Below are 19,116 nucleotides of genomic sequence, written 5' to 3' on the forward strand. Positions count from 1 at the left end.
ATCCATCCCTCTGCTTCGTGAGTCATGAACATGAGGGGTCAGATAGACGTTGTAGTGTTCCAATTACCAAACATTCGCGCCATAAAAACAATATAACAATATATTCAAAGAATAATGTAAAAAGCATTCTGTACAATATTTATTTTAAATAACAAAACTTACAATAAACGTATCTATATATATATTTTTTACAAAAATACATAGTTTGATTATTACATATCATATGATTCAGGTAAAACAAAAACAAAATTTTAAAGGACTGTATAGTGTATGCGTAGTTTCAAGTAAGAAGCCTTCATGCAAAGATGGCAATGTCCGATTTATAAAGGTAACTGCAATTGAAAGCGTTTGTTCAAGTAAAAATTAGACATCAATGTTTTTGTTTCTTTAAACTGCAGGTTTTTTTAGTTTCTCTGCGAAAGTGACTGACGCATTGCTTGTCATAAGAAGCAATGGAGAAACTCACAAAATAATCAATTTTCGAATCAGAAAAGCGACGATATCTTCCACATTTTTAATCAGATTGAGGTTTTAAGGGTACCAATGTAAATCGGGCATTTTCATCTTTCGATGGAGGGGAGGATCACTACAAATTACGCTTAGAGTCCCTTTAAGAATAATTTTAAACAGGTATAATCATTAAACACTGAGAGACTGAGCTGTTGGAAAAAAGATATCTCCTCCAAGGGTTAGGAGTTATTAACATTTATTAATTTAACAGATATTAATCTATTTCATTCATTAAAACACAATGATTTGCAAAAGATTTTTTTTTAAAGATTGATATTAAATGCAGGATTTGCATTAAAAGATTTACAGAGATATTGATATTATGGTATAAAGTATTATATATTAAATCACTTAAACTCGAGATTTAAATAGGAGCCATCCAGATATGATCATAATTTAAAGTTAGATGAATGCAATTTATTTTTACTTAAAGTCGATCTCTAATTGTGCCTACACATGTAGCTATTAAAGATTGTTTAAGGGAATTTTGTGAGCAAATAACATTTAGAATTTAGAATAGAAGAATATTTACAATCTATGAATTTGTGATTAATTAAAGTTTTAACATTTTCGAATATTCAGTGTTGTAAAATTTCGATTATTTTATCAAATAAATCTTTTTTAGTAAAATTTCCATCACTTTCTCGGAAGCCGAACCTTCGTTTCCGCAAATTTTCAAATGATTTTTTGTTTATAAAATATATATACAAAACACAAAAATGACGTATTACAGTATCGATTTGCCAAAATGTGTAACCATTTTTGCCAACATTTTCGGAAAACTTATTTTCACGACTTTTTTTGTTTGTGTAGGTTAAATTTATATATATATATATACATATATAAGATAAATATATAAATGCAAGTGAATTGTTTAAACGTGTTTTTACATTGTGCACTTTTTTACATCAACACAAAACTGACAAACTTGATCTAATAAAACGATTTTACCAATTACTTTAATTTTAAATTTAAATGTTTGTAAAAGTGGGTTGGTAGCCCATCTCTACTACTCCATCCTTCCTCTCTCCATTGTTTCTGTTCAGGCTGATTTCTCTTTACTTTCTCGGATTGTTTTCATTTATCTCTCATTACCATTCAGGCCACAACCTCCCAGGTGAAGAATCTAGAAAATAGTATCGAAAATTTAACAATAAAAAGGTTGATTTACACTTCGTCATAACTTTTACTGAAAAGGGTGAATGTACTAATAAAGGGATTGTAGGCGTATTTTTAAGTTACCCCCTTTTTTGTAACGTGGTATGTTCAATTCACAACAATACCCTCAAAACCTTTAAGCAATCAATGTTATCGGATTTTTCATCATTAAATTAAAGTTAAACGATTTTTACACTTTGTTTGCAAGCTGTTTAAAATAATATTCAATTTTGGCAAATGATAAATATTTTCTTTCCAATTTTCAAAACCCGCTTAATTTTAACGTAAAATTTTCGGTAATTTCTAGGGATCAGGTGTTTAAAATGAATTCAAGCGCTTTTCGACAGATACACGGAGGTCTCTGTTCTCGATGAACAGTTATAGTTTAAAAGGGTACCAGTGTAAATTGGGCATTGCCATCTTTGCATGGAGGGTCACTTGAAATTACGCTTACAGTCCCTTTAAGTATGATAATTGAGATATGACTTTAAAATCTTTGACAAATATTTTTCATTAACATTTTTTTTCAAAATTCATCCTTATCTGGCTTTGTTCGTTTTTTAAAAACGCCAAGGGGACGCTCTATTCCCCCCCCCCCCCCACACACACACACTTTCCATAGATGAAAAAGGTAAGAGAGGGCTAACCATTGTTAGTCTCGTAGTATAAAGTTTACCCACAGAGGATTTGACATAGCATAGACAACGTAAATCTCTTTGATATAATCTTAAATTAAATACTAAATCATTTTTGAAAAAATAGAACTGCTGGGAACCAAGATTTTAAAAGCAAATGCGGAAGAAATTCGGTAAAGTCATATTCTTTGAAGATACCTGCAAAATGCATTTGCATACAAATGATTAGAAAGTATATATTGAGAGCAATTTACTCCAAAAAAAAAAAACACAAAAACCTGCCATTTTGTCGTAGTGTCACCATAGAAACTCTTACTTATCTTTTGTTACAAGACCTTGAATTCCAAACATTACTATATTTGATATGCAGAGAGAGCGGTAAAAACTGTGTAATATGTTTTTATTAATCTACCTGTTGCAAGATTATCTTAAACTCTTTGTTGAAGTTTTCGTTGAAGTATCCATACAGCAAAGGATTTATAACTAAATTAAATAATTAACAATGAAATAAAAAATAAAAATCAAATTATTTCTTTTAAATGATGAGTTGCAAAAAGTCCGAGAAGAAAGAAAATAATCAAAAATTAGACAAGGAAAAAGAAGAAAAACATTTTTTTCATTGTACAAACCCAGATTCTTTTAAATTCTCTTTTAATATTTAGAGGCCGAATTTTAGAAATTTGAACCGCGTTGCTGATCCACCAAAAACCGATTACAATTGTGTTTCCTGCTAAAAGGAAAATCGTTTCGCGAAAAATATATTTTGCCAAACATTTTCTGTTTTATAGCGAAATTTTGCTTTAATCGGTTTCGCAAAAAAAACTAATGCAAATATTTAGCGAAAATTTCGCAAAAAATATACGGAATTTTTTTGCAAATTTTTCATCAAACATTTATTAAAGTGAAGGAAGAGAAATTATTAATTATGATATAATAAAACTTTTTTGCACAATTAATTGTTGTAGCTACAACACTTCTAGATTTCGCATTTTTTACAAAATAATTTTCACAAAAAAAAATCGAAATTTCGCGGAAAATTTTGTGAATACGAACGAATATTTTCGTATTCTATCGCTTGAAACCCTAGTGAACAATGTATACACACCTGTACATAACATGGCGCAAAGATGAGTTCCAGCAAATATTATCATGTAAGGTTCAGCTCCGAGGAGTTGTGTCAAAAGTATACTAGTATATCCAAGGCGTTCCTAAATATAAGATATAAACAAAAATTGAGTTCCGGCAAATTCAAGATTACAGTGGACAGTAATCGCTTTTGTACATTCAAAGTTTCAAAGCCCTAGATATCCATAATACATAATCAGACAAATGTTTAAAGGGTAACTTTGTAAATCGGACGTGCTACCCTATAAATAGAGGGTCATTTGAATTTACGTCTACAATGCATTGCCTTTAAGTTACAGTCATAGTCAGAAAGAGCCGGAATGAACTTACAACAATTGATAAGACGATTTTACACAATTGTCCCAGATATTACAAAAGTTTACGGCATTTGTGCGTCAATCTAATTTTACAAATATGAGTGATGACCAAAAAATCACGAAATAGCCCTTTCCCAGCAATTTCTAAAATGTGATCTGCCTTTTTTGTGCGTTTAAAATTACCAAAGATATAAAAAAAATTTAATTAGTTTTCATTATTTTTATTAAAACGAAAATTTCATGATTTTTAATAAAATCATTTATATCTCCTTTTAGAAGATTTACAATAAAAAACGGTTGAATCCTTTCAAAGAATTTTTGTTTGTTTTTTCTTCTAAAACGTTTAGTTTTTGCAGCTTACCAGGTATGAGAATATATCGGACACCAGGTTAAATATATTCAATGGAAGCCAGCAGATGAAAAATATGGTTCCAATCATAACCATCAGGTTCTTTGTTCTACGTAGCCTCAGTATATCCTAGAGAAAAATATTATTCCAATCATAACCATCAGGTTCTTGGTTCTACGTAGCCTCAGTATATCCTAGAGAAAAATATTATTCTAATCATAACCATCAGGTTCTTGGTTCTACGCAGCCTCAGTATATCCTAGAGAAAAATATTATTCCAATCATAATCATCAGGTTCTTGGTTCTACGTAGCCTCAGTATATCCTAGAGAAAAATATTATTCTAATCATAACCATCAGGTTCTTGGTTCTACGCAGCCTCAGTATATCCTAGAGAAAAATATTATTCCAATCATAATCATCAGGTTCTTGGTTCTACGTAGCCTCAGTATATCCTAGAAAAAAATATTATTCCAATCATAACCATCAGGTTCTTAGTTCTACTTAGCTTCAGTATATCCTAGAGAAAAATATTATTCCATCAGTCATAACCATCAGGTTCTTGGTTCTACGTAGCCTCAGTATATCCTAGAGAAAAATATTATTCAAATCATAATCATCAGGTTCTTAATTCTACGCAACCGCAGTAATCAAAGAATAAAATATGGTTTCAATCATAACCATCAGGTTCTTTGTTCTATGCAGCCCTAAAGAATATCAAAGAAATAAGGTTCCAATTATAACTACCAGGTCCTTGGTTCTTCGTTGTGAGGCTAGAGTAAAATACAGTTCCAATTATGACCATTGCAGGTTCCATGTTTCGGCTCAGTCGCAATTTAAGATTTTGCTGGTTTTTTGTATTTAATTGTAGATTTTGAAGAAAATTCAGACCCGCAAAAATTGTTCTTACGAGATGAATTTTTTCCGTGTTAGGAAATCTCTTTTTTTACGGTTTTATCATACTTCGTAGACTGGATAAAAATGAAATCTAAATTCATGAAGCATTTTAACCGCACAAAAGCAGAAATATTTTTTTTTACTTTTTGACAGTTTCAATTTTATTTTAATTCTGACAGGTTCATCTTACTTCATAAAACATTCAAAACTTTTGTTCTTCTCAATACATATTAAAAAGGGGTTATAATTATCAAATATAATATTTCAATCTTACGTGAAATTTTCTTAAATGTTCACGTGGAGAGTCCAAAACAACATGATATGATAAAAAATGGATCCAATAAGATGCCCACCACTGATCTCACCTCTTTCCTTTTTTCCGCGTCTTGCCTTCTCACAATTCCTGCCTCTTTATCTTGCAGAGTTCTTAAAAAAAGACATTACAACGATTTTCTTGAAGAATAATATTTCAGCCGCCGTTTTTTTTCTCTTTTATGCGTTGTTTTGTTTCTTTAATGAAAATCTACCTGTAAATGTTTGCGTTAGCTATAGATAACGCTATCCCAGGTAGTAAATACTGGAACAGAAGACTCAAGGTTGAATACAAAAGTCTTAAAAAAATCGAATTAATTGAAGTGTCTCAAACAACGGGGTCTTCAAAGGTTGAAACTTAAATCTATATATAAATTTGGCTTGTCTGTCTGTCTGTTTGTTTGTTTGTATCCAATAACGTCAAGACGGCTGAACCGATCGGGCCCAAATTTTTTGTGGGAAATCTAGGGACCCCAGGGAAGGTTTATGAAAAATCAAAATTTCAAATATTTGTCCCCATCAAAAATCGATCGTCATTAAATTTTTAAAAATTTTGAAAATCCGCGAAATTTTTGTGAAAATCCGCGAATTATTTTTGTTTTGTTTTACGATGTACACAAAGAGAACATGTTCACAACTAATTTAGAAGATGGGCGCGAAGCGCCCTCTAGGGCTTGAAAGAAGGGCGCGAAGGGCCTTGAATTTCTAGTGTTATAAAATATGGTAGATAAACTCCGCAAAGTCGTCTTGAAAATTTAATATTTGTGGGTAACCTTGAAACTAAATTTAAGATATTTATCTCAAAACTAAAATAATTTTTGTTGTTGAATGTTTTAGCCTCTGAAAAGGTGTACAGAATGTACAGACCCCTAGCAATTGTAGAGATTTGTTATTCAGAACGTACAATATACAGCCTATATGACGACAATCTACCGCTAACTGTATCCAAGATGGACATCGACTCTGAGCAAATGTACAGCTACCTGTATCCTGGATGTACAGACTCTGAACAAGTGTACAGGTACCTGTATCCTGGATGTACAGACTCTGAACAAGTGTACAGGTACCTGTATCCTGGATGTACAGACTCTGAACAAGTGTACATGTACCTGTATCCTGGATGTACAGACTCTGAACAAGTGTACATGTACCTGTATCCTGGATGTACAGACTCTGAACAAGTGTACAGGTACCTGTATCCTGGATGTACAGACTCTAAACAAGTGTACAGGTACCTGTATCCTGGATGTACAGACTCTAAACAAGTGTACAGGTACCTGTATCCTGGATGTACAGACTCTAAACAAGTGTACAGGTACCTGTATCCTGGATGTACAGACTCTAAACAAGTGTACAGCTACCTGTATCCTGGATGTACAGACTCTGAACAAGTATACAGCATGGTATCTGAACAGCCGATTGATCTGCTCAGTTCGACTTTCATCTGAAATGTTATGAGACGAATTGAATTAATTAATTATGTTTGGATATGTGTAAAAAATACATTTTTTTAGGGCGACAATCCTACAAATTTATGTGATTGTCAAGTTTAGGGAAAAAATTTAGATTACAGTTTTTAAATGTATTTTTTATCCTGATTAATTTATTTCCTTAACTAGATTGATGTTTATTGGACCCCACTGAGTCGAGTAATGATGTGCATTGGCTGCAGTATTGGATGGTATTGTGTTTTGAGTGGACAAGAAAATAATATCATCAAATAAAGTACAAAGTGGGTTTATCCTTTACTTTTAAATTGGACAATATATCTTGTGCCAGAAGTAGATAAATTATAAAAACAAACAAACCTGACAACAGTCGTCTTGGGTAGAGTTTCTTATTATCTAAAATTAATTGTTTATTTTATATAACTTATGAACTACAATGAGAACCATAAAGCTCTGGAGAAGAAAGACGACTTTTAGACTCAATTTGTAAGTTTTAAAAACTCCAATGAGCATGAGACACAGCAATTGTGAAGTGTAATCAGAGCTGGGAACTTTTGATTTCTGGATATCGGGATCATTCTTGATCCACTCTTTTTTTTAATCTTGAGATTCAATAATGCTTGTTCTCCTCTTGTTATTAATCTCCAGATAATTTAACTGATCGGGATTAAGGATATCCCATTCAAAAGTTTTCAGCTCAGATCAATTTAACTTAGTACGGGATTTGAAAGTAAAACTTGTTGCTTTGTAACGACATCAATTCCATAAATTACTAGCTTTAATGTCGTCTTCCTATTCCAGAATTTTCTGGTTCTCTAACTTCATGAAATTATTTAATATAGAATTCTCAGATTTTTAAAATCTTTAAAAAGGAACAATTAAACTTGATAGGAGAGAGAGAAATAGTTTTATAATAAACTTTTTGTATTGAAGCGCTTAAAATGGCAAATGATTAGATGTATGTATAAATTCTTTTTGGCAACAGAAAATAATGTTTTTATTTTGGTTTCAGTGTATTTTCAACAAACAGTGAAATTGTAATTAAACACTTTATATTTGATCTTAGTTACTTACAGTGATAACCAGAAAACTCATAAATAGGAAACCAACTTTTAAAAATAAGTTATAATTTTAGAAAGTCAAATGAACATAAGAATCAGATTAATTTCACGAAATTTGTGATTTATAAAGTGTTTAGTATAACTATTATTGTTTTGTAACAACATCCAATACACTTAAAAGTGTAGCTATTACATTGTAGATATCACTGTATTTAATATTATAGAATTAGATCTTTCTGATTTCAAGATATATAGTACGTAATGATTAATATTGTTCATGTTAACGCATGCCGCGTAGGTAATAGATGACTTTTTCTTAATCCATATGTTTACTGGAACTCTTTGGTAGAGTAATACCTGTCCCGGGAAACACGGGCTGGAAGCTTGAGTATAACTTGTGTTCATCATTTCTTCATAGTTTATACACAGGTCCCGTCGATCCTGAACACAAGAGAGGATTATAAAGCTACTGTTAAGCGATCTGTTCATCCTTTCTTCATAGTTTATATATAGGTCCCGTTGCTCCTGAACACAAGAGAGGATTATAAAGCTACTATTCAGCAATCTGTTTATCATTTCTTCATAGCTTATACACAGGTCCCGTTGCTCCTAAACACAAGAGATGATTATAAAGCTACTGTTCAGCAATCTGTTCATCATTTCTTCATAGCTTATACACAGGTCCCTTTGCTAAGATTTATTAAAATTGCATGAAACATGTAAAAAAAATTTTTTTACATGTTTTGATGTTTTTAAATTTTTGTCTTCTGTGTTCACAACCTTAAATGCTGAGAATAGATCGCATTAACCTTTGAATTTTTATAAACAAAATTTGGAGTTTGCCCAGCCGTGAAAGAATCTGGGTTCTCCTCAGAATAGGATAAGTATAAATGATTTAGATATCTAGATGCATACTCAGTCCGCAGAAAAGGAAAAATATAGATCAACTGCTAATGCCGTTTGACAAACCGTTAACGCCATTATTACTAAAAAGACTGTTAACGGCTTCACCAATCACTTCTGTCTGTCGGGTCCATTAGCGCCTGATCCAATCAGGGTTCAGTCATGTGTTTGATGTCTATTCTGTACCAATAGAAATAGTATGGCGGTAACATCTATCTTTCTATCTATCTCATTATCCAATTAGAGATATAAATCCTTCAATCGGCGCTATCAGTAAATGGAAATATTTATTTCTACTGAAACTATAGTGCAATAACGACTTCATAACTGTTCTTGAATTTATTTTGGGCGTTTTATGCTGTTAATACTGAAATATACTACGTTAACGGCTGCACCTTTAATGGTTTCTTTAGCCGTTACAGAATTTTTTTCGGCGCTTTGCGCTGTTAATAATTATAAGACTATTAACAACTGGAGCCGTTAATGATTGTTGAAAATTTTGCGTCAACCGTTTAAAAAACCGGTAAATGACGTTAACGAAACAAAGATTTCGTTCTTACCTTTAAAACTAACGGCTACCTAAAATTATCTTTTGTAACGGTTGAAACTACCCGTTAACGAAATGGAAAAAAACAGTTGGAACGTGCCCAGCCCTATTGTCAAAGTCGCCAAAGTTGGTATAAACAGCAGCAAGTGAGAATATCCAAGAAGGAAAAAAATTACTACAAAGCAGGTATTACAAAGAGAAACAACTAGAAGGCCGCAGACGTGTGGCAATTTCAACCTACTCTATTAAGTCTTTTTCCATCTATTCATGACAAAATTGAATTTAAAAAAATCTAAAAAAATTTAGTTCCTGAACATAACAAGGGATTATAACGCTTCTTTTAAGAAATCTGATCATTTCTGTTTCATTGCATCCCACTGACATTTTTCCAGTTGTATAAATAAAGAAAGAATTTACCTCATAAATGGCTGCTGTCCTGTTACTATTCGTACCAATTTTAGCATTCAAATCTAAACAAAATAAGCTGTTTGAAAACTAAATTTTATGTTTCTTATGGTTTTGGGTTACTCGCAAAGAATAAAACTTTATGGACGTCCTGAAATTGGTAATATATAATTACAACTTTCTAGTCTTATACCTTGAAAAAAGTCTTTGAATGGTAAACTTTATAATTTATAATAATATTACTACTAAAATTCTGTAAAATAATGGCATAGTTGAAAAAAAATGTTTTCAAGATTTCTGAGAACAATTTTTTTATAAAGAAGTCGTTCATCCTTATTCTTAAACTTTTATGCCGAATATCTAAAAAAATACCTAGAAGTGATTTGATGCTGAACCAAAGAGAAGATCTCATGTCCATTGGGGTTAAAGCAGACACTTCCTGGGAAAAAATTTCATGTGAATGAAAGGAATTAAAAAAATGAAAATCGTTTTTCCCATTCCAAATCCTTTTTTTGTATGGTAAACAGAAGATATCTGATTATTATAAGTGCTGATTCTCAATTTTCCTTTTTAAGCCCAGAGTTTATAAACAAAGTGTTTCGTGTGTTTTTCCATTTGTAAAAAAAGACATCATATTAGTCTATATCCCTTATAACTTCTTCTTTGCAATGTAACAAGAAAATCTTTCATAATGCATCAATGCATCAATCAAACAAAATTTACGTTATAAAGAAGTATGTGTTTTGGTTAAAAAAAGATTAGTTTCTTACCCTGTAGAGTGTAGCAGGGAGGACCATGAGGAAGGATGTTGCCCACAACACGGGCAAAAGGATCAATCCCTAGATAATATCAGGATTAATCCCTAGATAAATATCAGGATCAATCGCTAGATAATATCAGGATCAATCTCTTGATAAATATCATAATCAATCCCTAAATAAATATCATGATCAATCGCTAGACAAAAATATCAGGATCAATCCCTAGATAAATATCATGATCAATCTCTAGACAAATATTAGGATCAATCCCTAGATAAATATCAGAATCAATCCCTAGATAAATATCAGGATCAGTCCCTAGATAAATATCATGATCAATCCCTAGATGAAAATAGGACTATAATCCCCGGAAAACTGGATTATAATCCTCAGCAATCCATAGAAATCCATATTTATTTGTTAAGTCTATTTCACTTGCAGTTTTGCAACAAATTCTTATTTTTTCCAATCCCTTGTTATTGAAATATAAAGTGGAAAAAACAAAAATATTTTTAACTTTTACTTCAAAAATTAGTTCAGAAACTTCGCAAAATTCTAACACTTCAGTTTTCCGCAGAATACATTTATTCCATAAAAATCCAAATTGGTTAAAAGTGTATTTGTAGAATGTAGAATGCAATTCTTAATTAATACATGCAATCATATGTATTTATAAATTTATTTAATGCGATCTTTAAAATCTTTACAACGAGCGCCAGGAGGATTTTTAAGATTGATTTTGCGCTTTTATTTAGCAGTTATCTACAAACATCCTTATGGGTCTCAAATAATTTCTTTAAAAATCTCTACAACACTGCACTCTCAGCTCAACTACCATGTTTAGCCAGACACTCCCTTTAATGGTCAAATAACAAACCGGCAAAAATGTGTAGTTTTCATCATTAAAGATGTTTTCAGACCATTAAAGCATTAGAACATACCAGTAAAGAAATAATGTAGGGATCGGGTGAGACTAGGTTTTTTTCATCGCTTTAAAGTTTATTGAATTCTCCTATGTATAAATATGTTTAAAACAGAAGGTAAGAGAAACGAGAAAGCATTCATAAATATTAATTCTCAACCCTGATTTCAAGAAAGAAAAACATACTTTTAAAACGTGTTAGCGAATTTCACATTCATCAAACTTTGCTCAAATTTGTTGTTGCTTTCGAAATTATTTCTAGTGTTTTTGTATTTAATGTGGGCAGTACTCATATCACTTTGTCTGAGCAAAAATTATGAAGACATTCTAGTTTTTCTGTCTGAACATTTTCAAATTTTCAACAAGAGCTGTGGTTGTATAATATAGTGACTTGCGGTCAACTTGCGCATTTAAGGGACAGAGCAAAGGAATGCAATTTGCAACTCTTTAAATAAAAGGGTTTCACTTGAATTTACAATGATAGTTCCTTTAATAATACTTATTCATGATTTGTCACGAATTTTAAATTCAAACTGCATTTGGTTAAATATTAACATAAGCATTTGGATTTACGTAGATTTGGAAAATTTAAATCCACGAGAAAAATATTATTTAATTTATAATTTTAGAGCTTTGAAAACACTACAAGGGTAGGAGAGAGGGCCAGGGGAAATCATAATCCATTTTTGAATTTTGTTTTTTTTCCGGCCAAAAGAATAGTTTAGAAAACTTAGATAAACTTTTTGCTTCATCTGGCGAACAAATACATGCAATATATGCATTGTGCATACTGAACTTAATTCTCTAAAACCTTTCTTAAATTATTTAAACTTTAAGAAAAACTTTTCTAAAAAATTTCGAACTTTACTTTTGAAATAAAAGTACGAGGACTAGGAAGGTTTAAAAGTGCATTTTAAGAAAATAACAGCTTTAATGATCCTATAAACAAATACTTGCTTAAAAATCGACTTAACTTTAACACTGAGATTGCCTAGGGAGGGAAGGCCAAGAAGCCATGAACCCCGTGGAAAATCTCCGAACCCTGTGGAATGGTCTCCGAACCCCGTGGAGAGTCTCCGAACCCCGTGGAGGAGGTTTTTTGAAAAAAAAACGTTATCAAATATAAATATTACTTGTAAATTAGCAATAAATATAATAATCAAGTTAAAGAAATAATTTTCATTATTGTTTTAATTGTCTTTTTCTCCAAATTTTGTTTTCCCGTAAAAAAGGTGGATCTCAAGTATGACACTATTCATAGAATTATGTTTGTTACCTTTTATTTCCTGTTTTGAATTAAAAGGTCATTGCTTAAAATAGAAAATTAAGTATAATAGTAGTATACATGGGGGGGGCCACGGGGGCTCTATCCCCCTCCTGGATCTGAAATTTTTTTTTGTTTATTTATGATTTGATGGCTCTTTCTTCCATAAGAAGCCATTGCAAGAAAAATAAATTAAAGTCCTGCCCCCCCCCCCTGTGAACAACTCCTTGTAAGCCCCTCTCATGTCATTTAAGTTGGGAAATGGATATTTCCGCTGCTTCCCACTAATAAAGTTGTGATTTTAATTGCTTTTTAAAGTAAGCATTCTTTTCCAACTAATGGTTTTACTAATTAACTTGTTTATTACTAAATGACTACTCGTTGATGTTAGAAGGCCTGATTCGGCGTGTATGTCTTCATTGTGGAATAATCTTCATTTAGTTAACTTTATTCAGTAATTAAATATTCCAAGTTGGTAAATACAATCCATAGGATTGTCAGCAAAATATTTGGAGCAAATTGAAATGAGCATTTTCGCAAGTTTTTAGGATTATTAAAAAACACAAGACTTCTAAAACGTCTAAGGGAAGAGACTTTAGTTAAGACCATGGGCTTTTCAAAACTGACGATCTAAGTTTTAACTTTGGCTTTTGCTTTAATTGTGTTTTAAAGTTATTCCAATTATTTGGCAAAGAAAGATACCATAAATTTTTGAAAAAAATTCTAATAAATTCTTGACGTCTCCTAAGTTTCATCTTTAGTGGGTAACCCTGTATTTACATTCTTAGTCCATCTTCAAATAATTTGATACCTGCTTTTATAAAATAAAATTTGTTATTTAAATGAACCTTAACAAAAGGGGGGGCACGAAACGTACTCTCCGGGAAATTTAAACACTAAACAGTGTACAAACATAACTTAGCATTGTCCTAGGAGGCAGATTTATTGCATGCGAGCTTAAAATTATGTATATTACATGTATTTTTGGTTTTGAACGGATCTGAGCAAAAGTGCGCGTGCGCGCGCTTTTTGTCAAAAATACGACCTTTTTATAGTAAATCAATTTTAACTTCATTAATTGCACTTGAACATTTATCCTGATACTCTAGAAAAAAATATGCGCTCAAAAAATTTACCTCCAGAGCCTTAAATGTCCGCGCTCGCGCGAAATAGAAGAAAAAATCTATGAATACTTATTTGCTAAGTTTGGGTTAATTCAGAATAAAAGTAGCATGAGATACATCAAACTATAGCAAAATAATGAAACAGCCGGCTACTAGCGCGCCAGTCAGAATGTTCTAATATTCATTTTGACCCCAGGAATGAATTCCTCGTGCCAATTACCTGTAAATCGACATACAACATGTAAAATCTGTGCTAAGATGACCATAATGTAACTGTCGGCTACTGGCGCGCCAGTCAGAATGCTCCAATGTCTATTTTGACCACGGAAATGAGTTCCTTGTCCCAATTTTGCTATAGTTTGATGTATCTTATGCTTTATTCTGACATTTAAGGCTTTGGAGGTGAATTTTTTGAGCGCATATTTTTTCAAGAGTATCAGGATAAATGTTCAAGTGCAATTAATTAAGTTAAAATTGATTTACTGTCAAAAAAGTCGTATTTTTTCACAAAAAGGGCGCGAGCGCACTTTTGCTCAGATCCGTTCAAAACCAAAAAATACATGTAATATACATTGTGAATGTGATCACATTTCTATCTTGTATTTAATATTAAGTCTCGTATTATGTTGTTTTTTTTCTAGAATTTAATTGTTCATAATTACTGAGGGGTGAGATACGTCCCCTTCTTTTCTAATTATAAAACTTCCGCTTTTCCCCCACTGAACGACATATAATTACTCCATGGTGAAATTTCTCCCCTTCTTTTTGAACCCCTCAGCCAATCAGAGCTCATGCCACGCAATTATAATAATTGCGATAATTAAAAGACCCTCTTCTCCTCTATCCCCACCAATAGGAACCCTTTCTGCCCAATTATGTATCATTATAAATATCAATAACCAATCAAAATCCATATAGTCTAATTATCGCGCGCAGTTACTGCTCCCTTGGGAGTATAAAAAGGGGCTTGATTTCTCCCCAAGCCTGCGTTCAGAACTGAAATTTTTCCAGAGTGAAACTGCATGCGATTCCGACTATTCAGGTTTTTGAAGTTTTCTTTATTACTTTTGCTTTTGCTCCCCTTTTCTATTTCCAAGTTTTACTTAGTTCTTTTAGATTGATACTTTTACTCTGAAGGCTCGTATTCATATTTGTTAACCCTAGTACTTAGTTTTTAAGGATTATATATTGTGTCAGGTTCAAGATTAAATAAAATATATTTTATGCTTTTAACTTGTTTATTTGAGACCAGAACTATGAACTCTCTTACAACATAATTTTAAGCTCGCATGCAAAAAATCAGCCTCCTAGGACAATGCTAAGTTGTGTTTATACACTGTTTAAATTTCTGGAGAGTAATACGTTTCTTGCCCCTCCCCCCCCTTTATTTCAAAATAGAATGAAGACGACAAACTAGATAATCGTTAGAAATGCAGAAAAAGATTATATACTTTTAATTAAAAATAACTTTACGATGATACAAAAAAATTTAAAGGTGGTAAAACTTGCAAATGCAAAATGTCATTCTAATTCAATATTTATATTTCTTGCGTGTGTAGATATAATAATTACAGCGTAGGTCACTTTTAAAGGGGAGACAGTAAAAAATGATATTATGGAGTAAAACTGCCCTTTGATGACGGGAATTAAAAAAGTGGTGGACTACGTTAAAACATGTTATTGCATTTTCATGAAAAATATCATTGAAATACTAAAAACATTGTGCGTTGTTGCGTAGGTCCATTTTAAAGTTTAAGCTTAAAAAAGGAATACAAAATAAACATATACTAGGGCCGTAAATAAGATCAAAATTGCATTTATTAGTAATAATTTTGTTTGATCCTGTGCCATATGTTGAAAAAATTCAAAAATCATGCGATTTCCCCCAGAATAACACATTTTTTGCTCCTTACAGGGTTCGGAGATTTTCCACGGGGTTCGGAGACTGTTTCTGCAGGGTTTCGGAGACTTTTCCACGGGGTTCATGGCTGCTTGGCCTTCCCTCCCTCGATTGCCTGACGAAGGTTGTTTTTACAGTCTCATCCTTTGTGTGTAACCCTGTAGTTAGGACAAAACGTTTACCTGATTAAAAGTTAGGGATCTGGAGTGCGGATTACAAATGACCCAGTACCTAAACAAAAAATAAAAGGTTTACGAAAATATGATTAATTAACCGTTAAATGCTACAGGTAATGAAATGTAAAATGTTACAGATATTTAGATTTTTTGATTGAACAAAGATCTTTTAAACTGTTCCCACATATGTTGTGGCAATTTATTTATTTTTGGAATTACTATTATTTAGGTATAATAGTATAAAACCCGTTGAAAAATTGTCAAGACGACATTTTATAAATACATTCGATGTCTCCTTAGTTCTGGGTTTATCAGTATTTTAATAAATTATTGTATGGGGGGGGACATTTTCTATCCAGCCCACTCAATTTTAGGGTTAGTTTCTGCAGTTCCATAGCCCATAAACCGTCACTAAATTCATACCTTGTTCTACACATAGATTAATAACAATGCATATAGAACATTAAATGACGTGTTTTCAAGATTTAGGGGTTTTACAATCAAAATAACTCTGAATCAGATGCCCAAAGGAGTTACGCGCATAATCTCTCTCTGTCTTGTCAATCAACGCGGCATGCGCGTAACTCCTTTGGGCTTCTGCCTCAGAGTTTTTGTGAACGAAAACTCCTAAGCCTTGAACAGACGACATCTAGTGTTCTATCTTTATCTTTATTAATCTATGGTTCTACATATATGTAATGTAGAGTAAAGTTCGTTGTTTGGATATAGTTAAGCTTAACTTTTCAGATTTTCAAGAAAAAAAAACCATAACTTAATATATTTAAACAAAAATTGTTTAAAAAACATACATGCTAAAGTTTGAAGATGTTTGAGTAAGAATCCGAAGAAATTGCTTCAGATACACAGGTTGCTTTAAAGCATATCATTGTTCATATATTTCACTTTGGTTGGTTTTAAATTGCGGTTTTTAGTTAAAGTGTTAAACTATATCAATTTACACTTGTTTCAGCTGGTACCGTAAAAATATTTATTAAAAAAAACACTATTTTCATGAGTTTATTCCTAACAAAATAACGTTTAAATTATTTTTCATTTACACGAACAAAAATAAACACCCAAATCCGACAAGAATGATCTTTGGAAAAAATTTAAATTATTTTATTTTAACATAATTCACCCCTGGCACCAATAAAAGTTTAAAACCTTTTCTCTGACGTAACTTTGTCTTCCTCTTATTATTGAGGATCATCAAACTGTTGCGCAAAGGGAGGATCATCAAACTGTTGAGCAAAGGGAGGATCATCAAGCTGCTCAGCGAGGGGAGGATCATCTAGCTGTTCAGCGAGGGAACGATAATAAAGCTGCTTATCGAGAAGATGAGCATCAAGCTGCTCAGCGAGGGGATGATCATCAAGCTGTTCAGCGAGAAGATGATCATCAAGCTGCTCAGCGAGGGCATGATCATTAAGCTGCTCAGGGTGATCAGTCTTCTTGAAAAGAGTTCCTGGCATTAGCTTGAGTTTGTTGGGAGCTTGTTCATTCCAAGGAAACAATCCAGTTCTTGTAAAGGACGTTGCACATATATTGTCATCCCTGAGAATCTATTCAGTCGCTTCCCATAGCTTGCTCACACCAGAATATTTGGGCAAACTAAACCCAACATTTTTGGTTTTAAAACCATATAAGATGTTTTAATTAAACCTTTGTGCTGTTTCATATTACTGTAAAACTATGACAAAATTTCGCAATTTCATGTATAAACAAATATCGCAACTTACGAAATATTTAATGGTTTTGTAGTATAATGCATAACTTTTAATATGCAATACTTACAACAAAGACACTTTATGAGCTACTAAAGATCTATATGAAGCAACTACTGGAGGAAAAAAATATTTAAAAAAAACAATCAATAAACCTTACAAAGCTTAGCTCTTGAATTGCATTTCTTAGTTTGAAATTTCAAAACTGCATTATTTTGAGTATTTGTTTTTAATGTCCTGTAAATGTTAAACTGATTGAAGAAAAAAATTTCACGAATAAAGATATACAAACCTGATAATAATATTTTAGCAAGTAGTAATTTGGGTTAGGCTGACATCTCTACTTGCAATGATAAAGATAGGTTAAACCAAATTCAGCAATTTTTTAATATAACCAAATTACGCACTTTACTCTTTTGTATTGTATGTAATACAGGGCTCTAATATATATTACAAAATGTGTGAAAAAGAAAGTGTTGAGAAAATACATTAATCTTGGTTCAACAGTTTCTTTAGTACAGGGAAGACAAGAAGGATCTCACACTGTCAGATAAATTGTTTTCAAGATAAAAGTGCAAGTTCTCGATTTTTAGCCTAATGCATGTGTAAGATAACATTGAACGATGCAGAAGCAACCGTTGTTCAGGAATTAGGTTAGTCACAAAACCTCTGTTCATCATGTATTCTTAGGTATTGCTGTGCAACGTTGTGTTTACAAACGGAAGTTTTTTAAAGTTATTTTTAACAATGAAATGGTTAATTTTTAATTCGTTAACGAAACGGCAGGCACGGCATCTGCACGAATCTCTTCATATCAGACCACATTTTGGAAATACCAGGACTAGGGTCATTTTATGATTATTAATTGAAGAATGTTATTTCTAAAAAAGGTATCCGAATGAATAGTTCAAATTAGATTAAAGACCATAGACGACCCTCAAGTAATCTCTCAATTCTGTCTTGTTTCGTAGGAAATCCTGAAGATCGACTTTAATTTATTTCTGTTTAGTGCCTGTTGATTGTTAAAAATTAACAATATCTTGAACAATTTAAAATTCTTCCTCCAAATTCTTTATGGCTGTCTATTTTCCATAAATTTTTGCAAAAAAGAAAATAAATTTGCACTCACTCTGCACACATTCTTTGCTAGAATTTTAAAAGATGAAAAAGATTTTCTGGTGAATAATATTTAAGACTTGAATATTTTTAAACCAAAATTGTGAATAAAACTTATTTAACTTTTTACATATTTTCCCTTTCTAATTGAGAATTATCATTGCGCATCGGAAACTTATTCTTCTTTCCTAGAGTATTGGACACTGGCAGAGGCAATGAACCCCTCATTGGACACTGGCAGGAGGCAATGAACCCCTCATTGGACACTGGCAGCAGGCAATAAACCCCTCATTGGACACTGGCAGAGGCAATGAACCCCTCATTGGACACTGGCAGGAGGCAATGAACCCCTCATTGGACACTGGCAGCAGGCAATAAACCCCTCATTGGACACTGGCAGAGGCAATGAACCCCTCATTGGACACTGGCAGGAGGCAATGAACCCCTCATTGGACACTGGCAG

At 32.3% G+C, this 19,116-nt stretch overlaps 1 protein-coding gene across 1 annotated transcript in view; it reads right to left on the reverse strand.

The window, feature by feature from the left end:
* Positions 1-486: 486 nt before the first annotated feature.
* LOC111695378 (neuropeptide F receptor) overlaps positions 487-19,116 on the reverse strand; it is a 31,320-nt gene continuing 12,690 nt past the window's right edge. The window contains exons 6-18 of the mRNA XM_023464697.1: positions 15,820-15,868; positions 10,437-10,505; positions 10,039-10,105; positions 9,679-9,731; positions 8,169-8,252; positions 7,111-7,146; positions 6,664-6,746; positions 5,518-5,601; positions 5,356-5,416; positions 4,107-4,223; positions 3,409-3,511; positions 2,716-2,786; positions 487-1,636 (exon numbers count right to left, since the gene is read on the reverse strand). Coding sequence (XP_023320465.1) covers positions 1,592-1,636; positions 2,716-2,786; positions 3,409-3,511; positions 4,107-4,223; positions 5,356-5,416; positions 5,518-5,601; positions 6,664-6,746; positions 7,111-7,146; positions 8,169-8,252; positions 9,679-9,731; positions 10,039-10,105; positions 10,437-10,505; positions 15,820-15,868 — 922 coding nt within the window. The 3' untranslated portion in view covers positions 487-1,591. The remainder of the gene's footprint in view (positions 1,637-2,715; positions 2,787-3,408; positions 3,512-4,106; positions 4,224-5,355; positions 5,417-5,517; positions 5,602-6,663; positions 6,747-7,110; positions 7,147-8,168; positions 8,253-9,678; positions 9,732-10,038; positions 10,106-10,436; positions 10,506-15,819; positions 15,869-19,116) is intronic.

Source organism: Eurytemora carolleeae, unplaced genomic scaffold (assembly GCF_000591075.1).
Source record: "Eurytemora carolleeae unplaced genomic scaffold, Eaff_2.0 scaffold219, whole genome shotgun sequence".
In the NCBI taxonomy this organism is placed as follows: Eukaryota; Metazoa; Arthropoda; class Copepoda; order Calanoida; family Temoridae; genus Eurytemora; species Eurytemora carolleeae.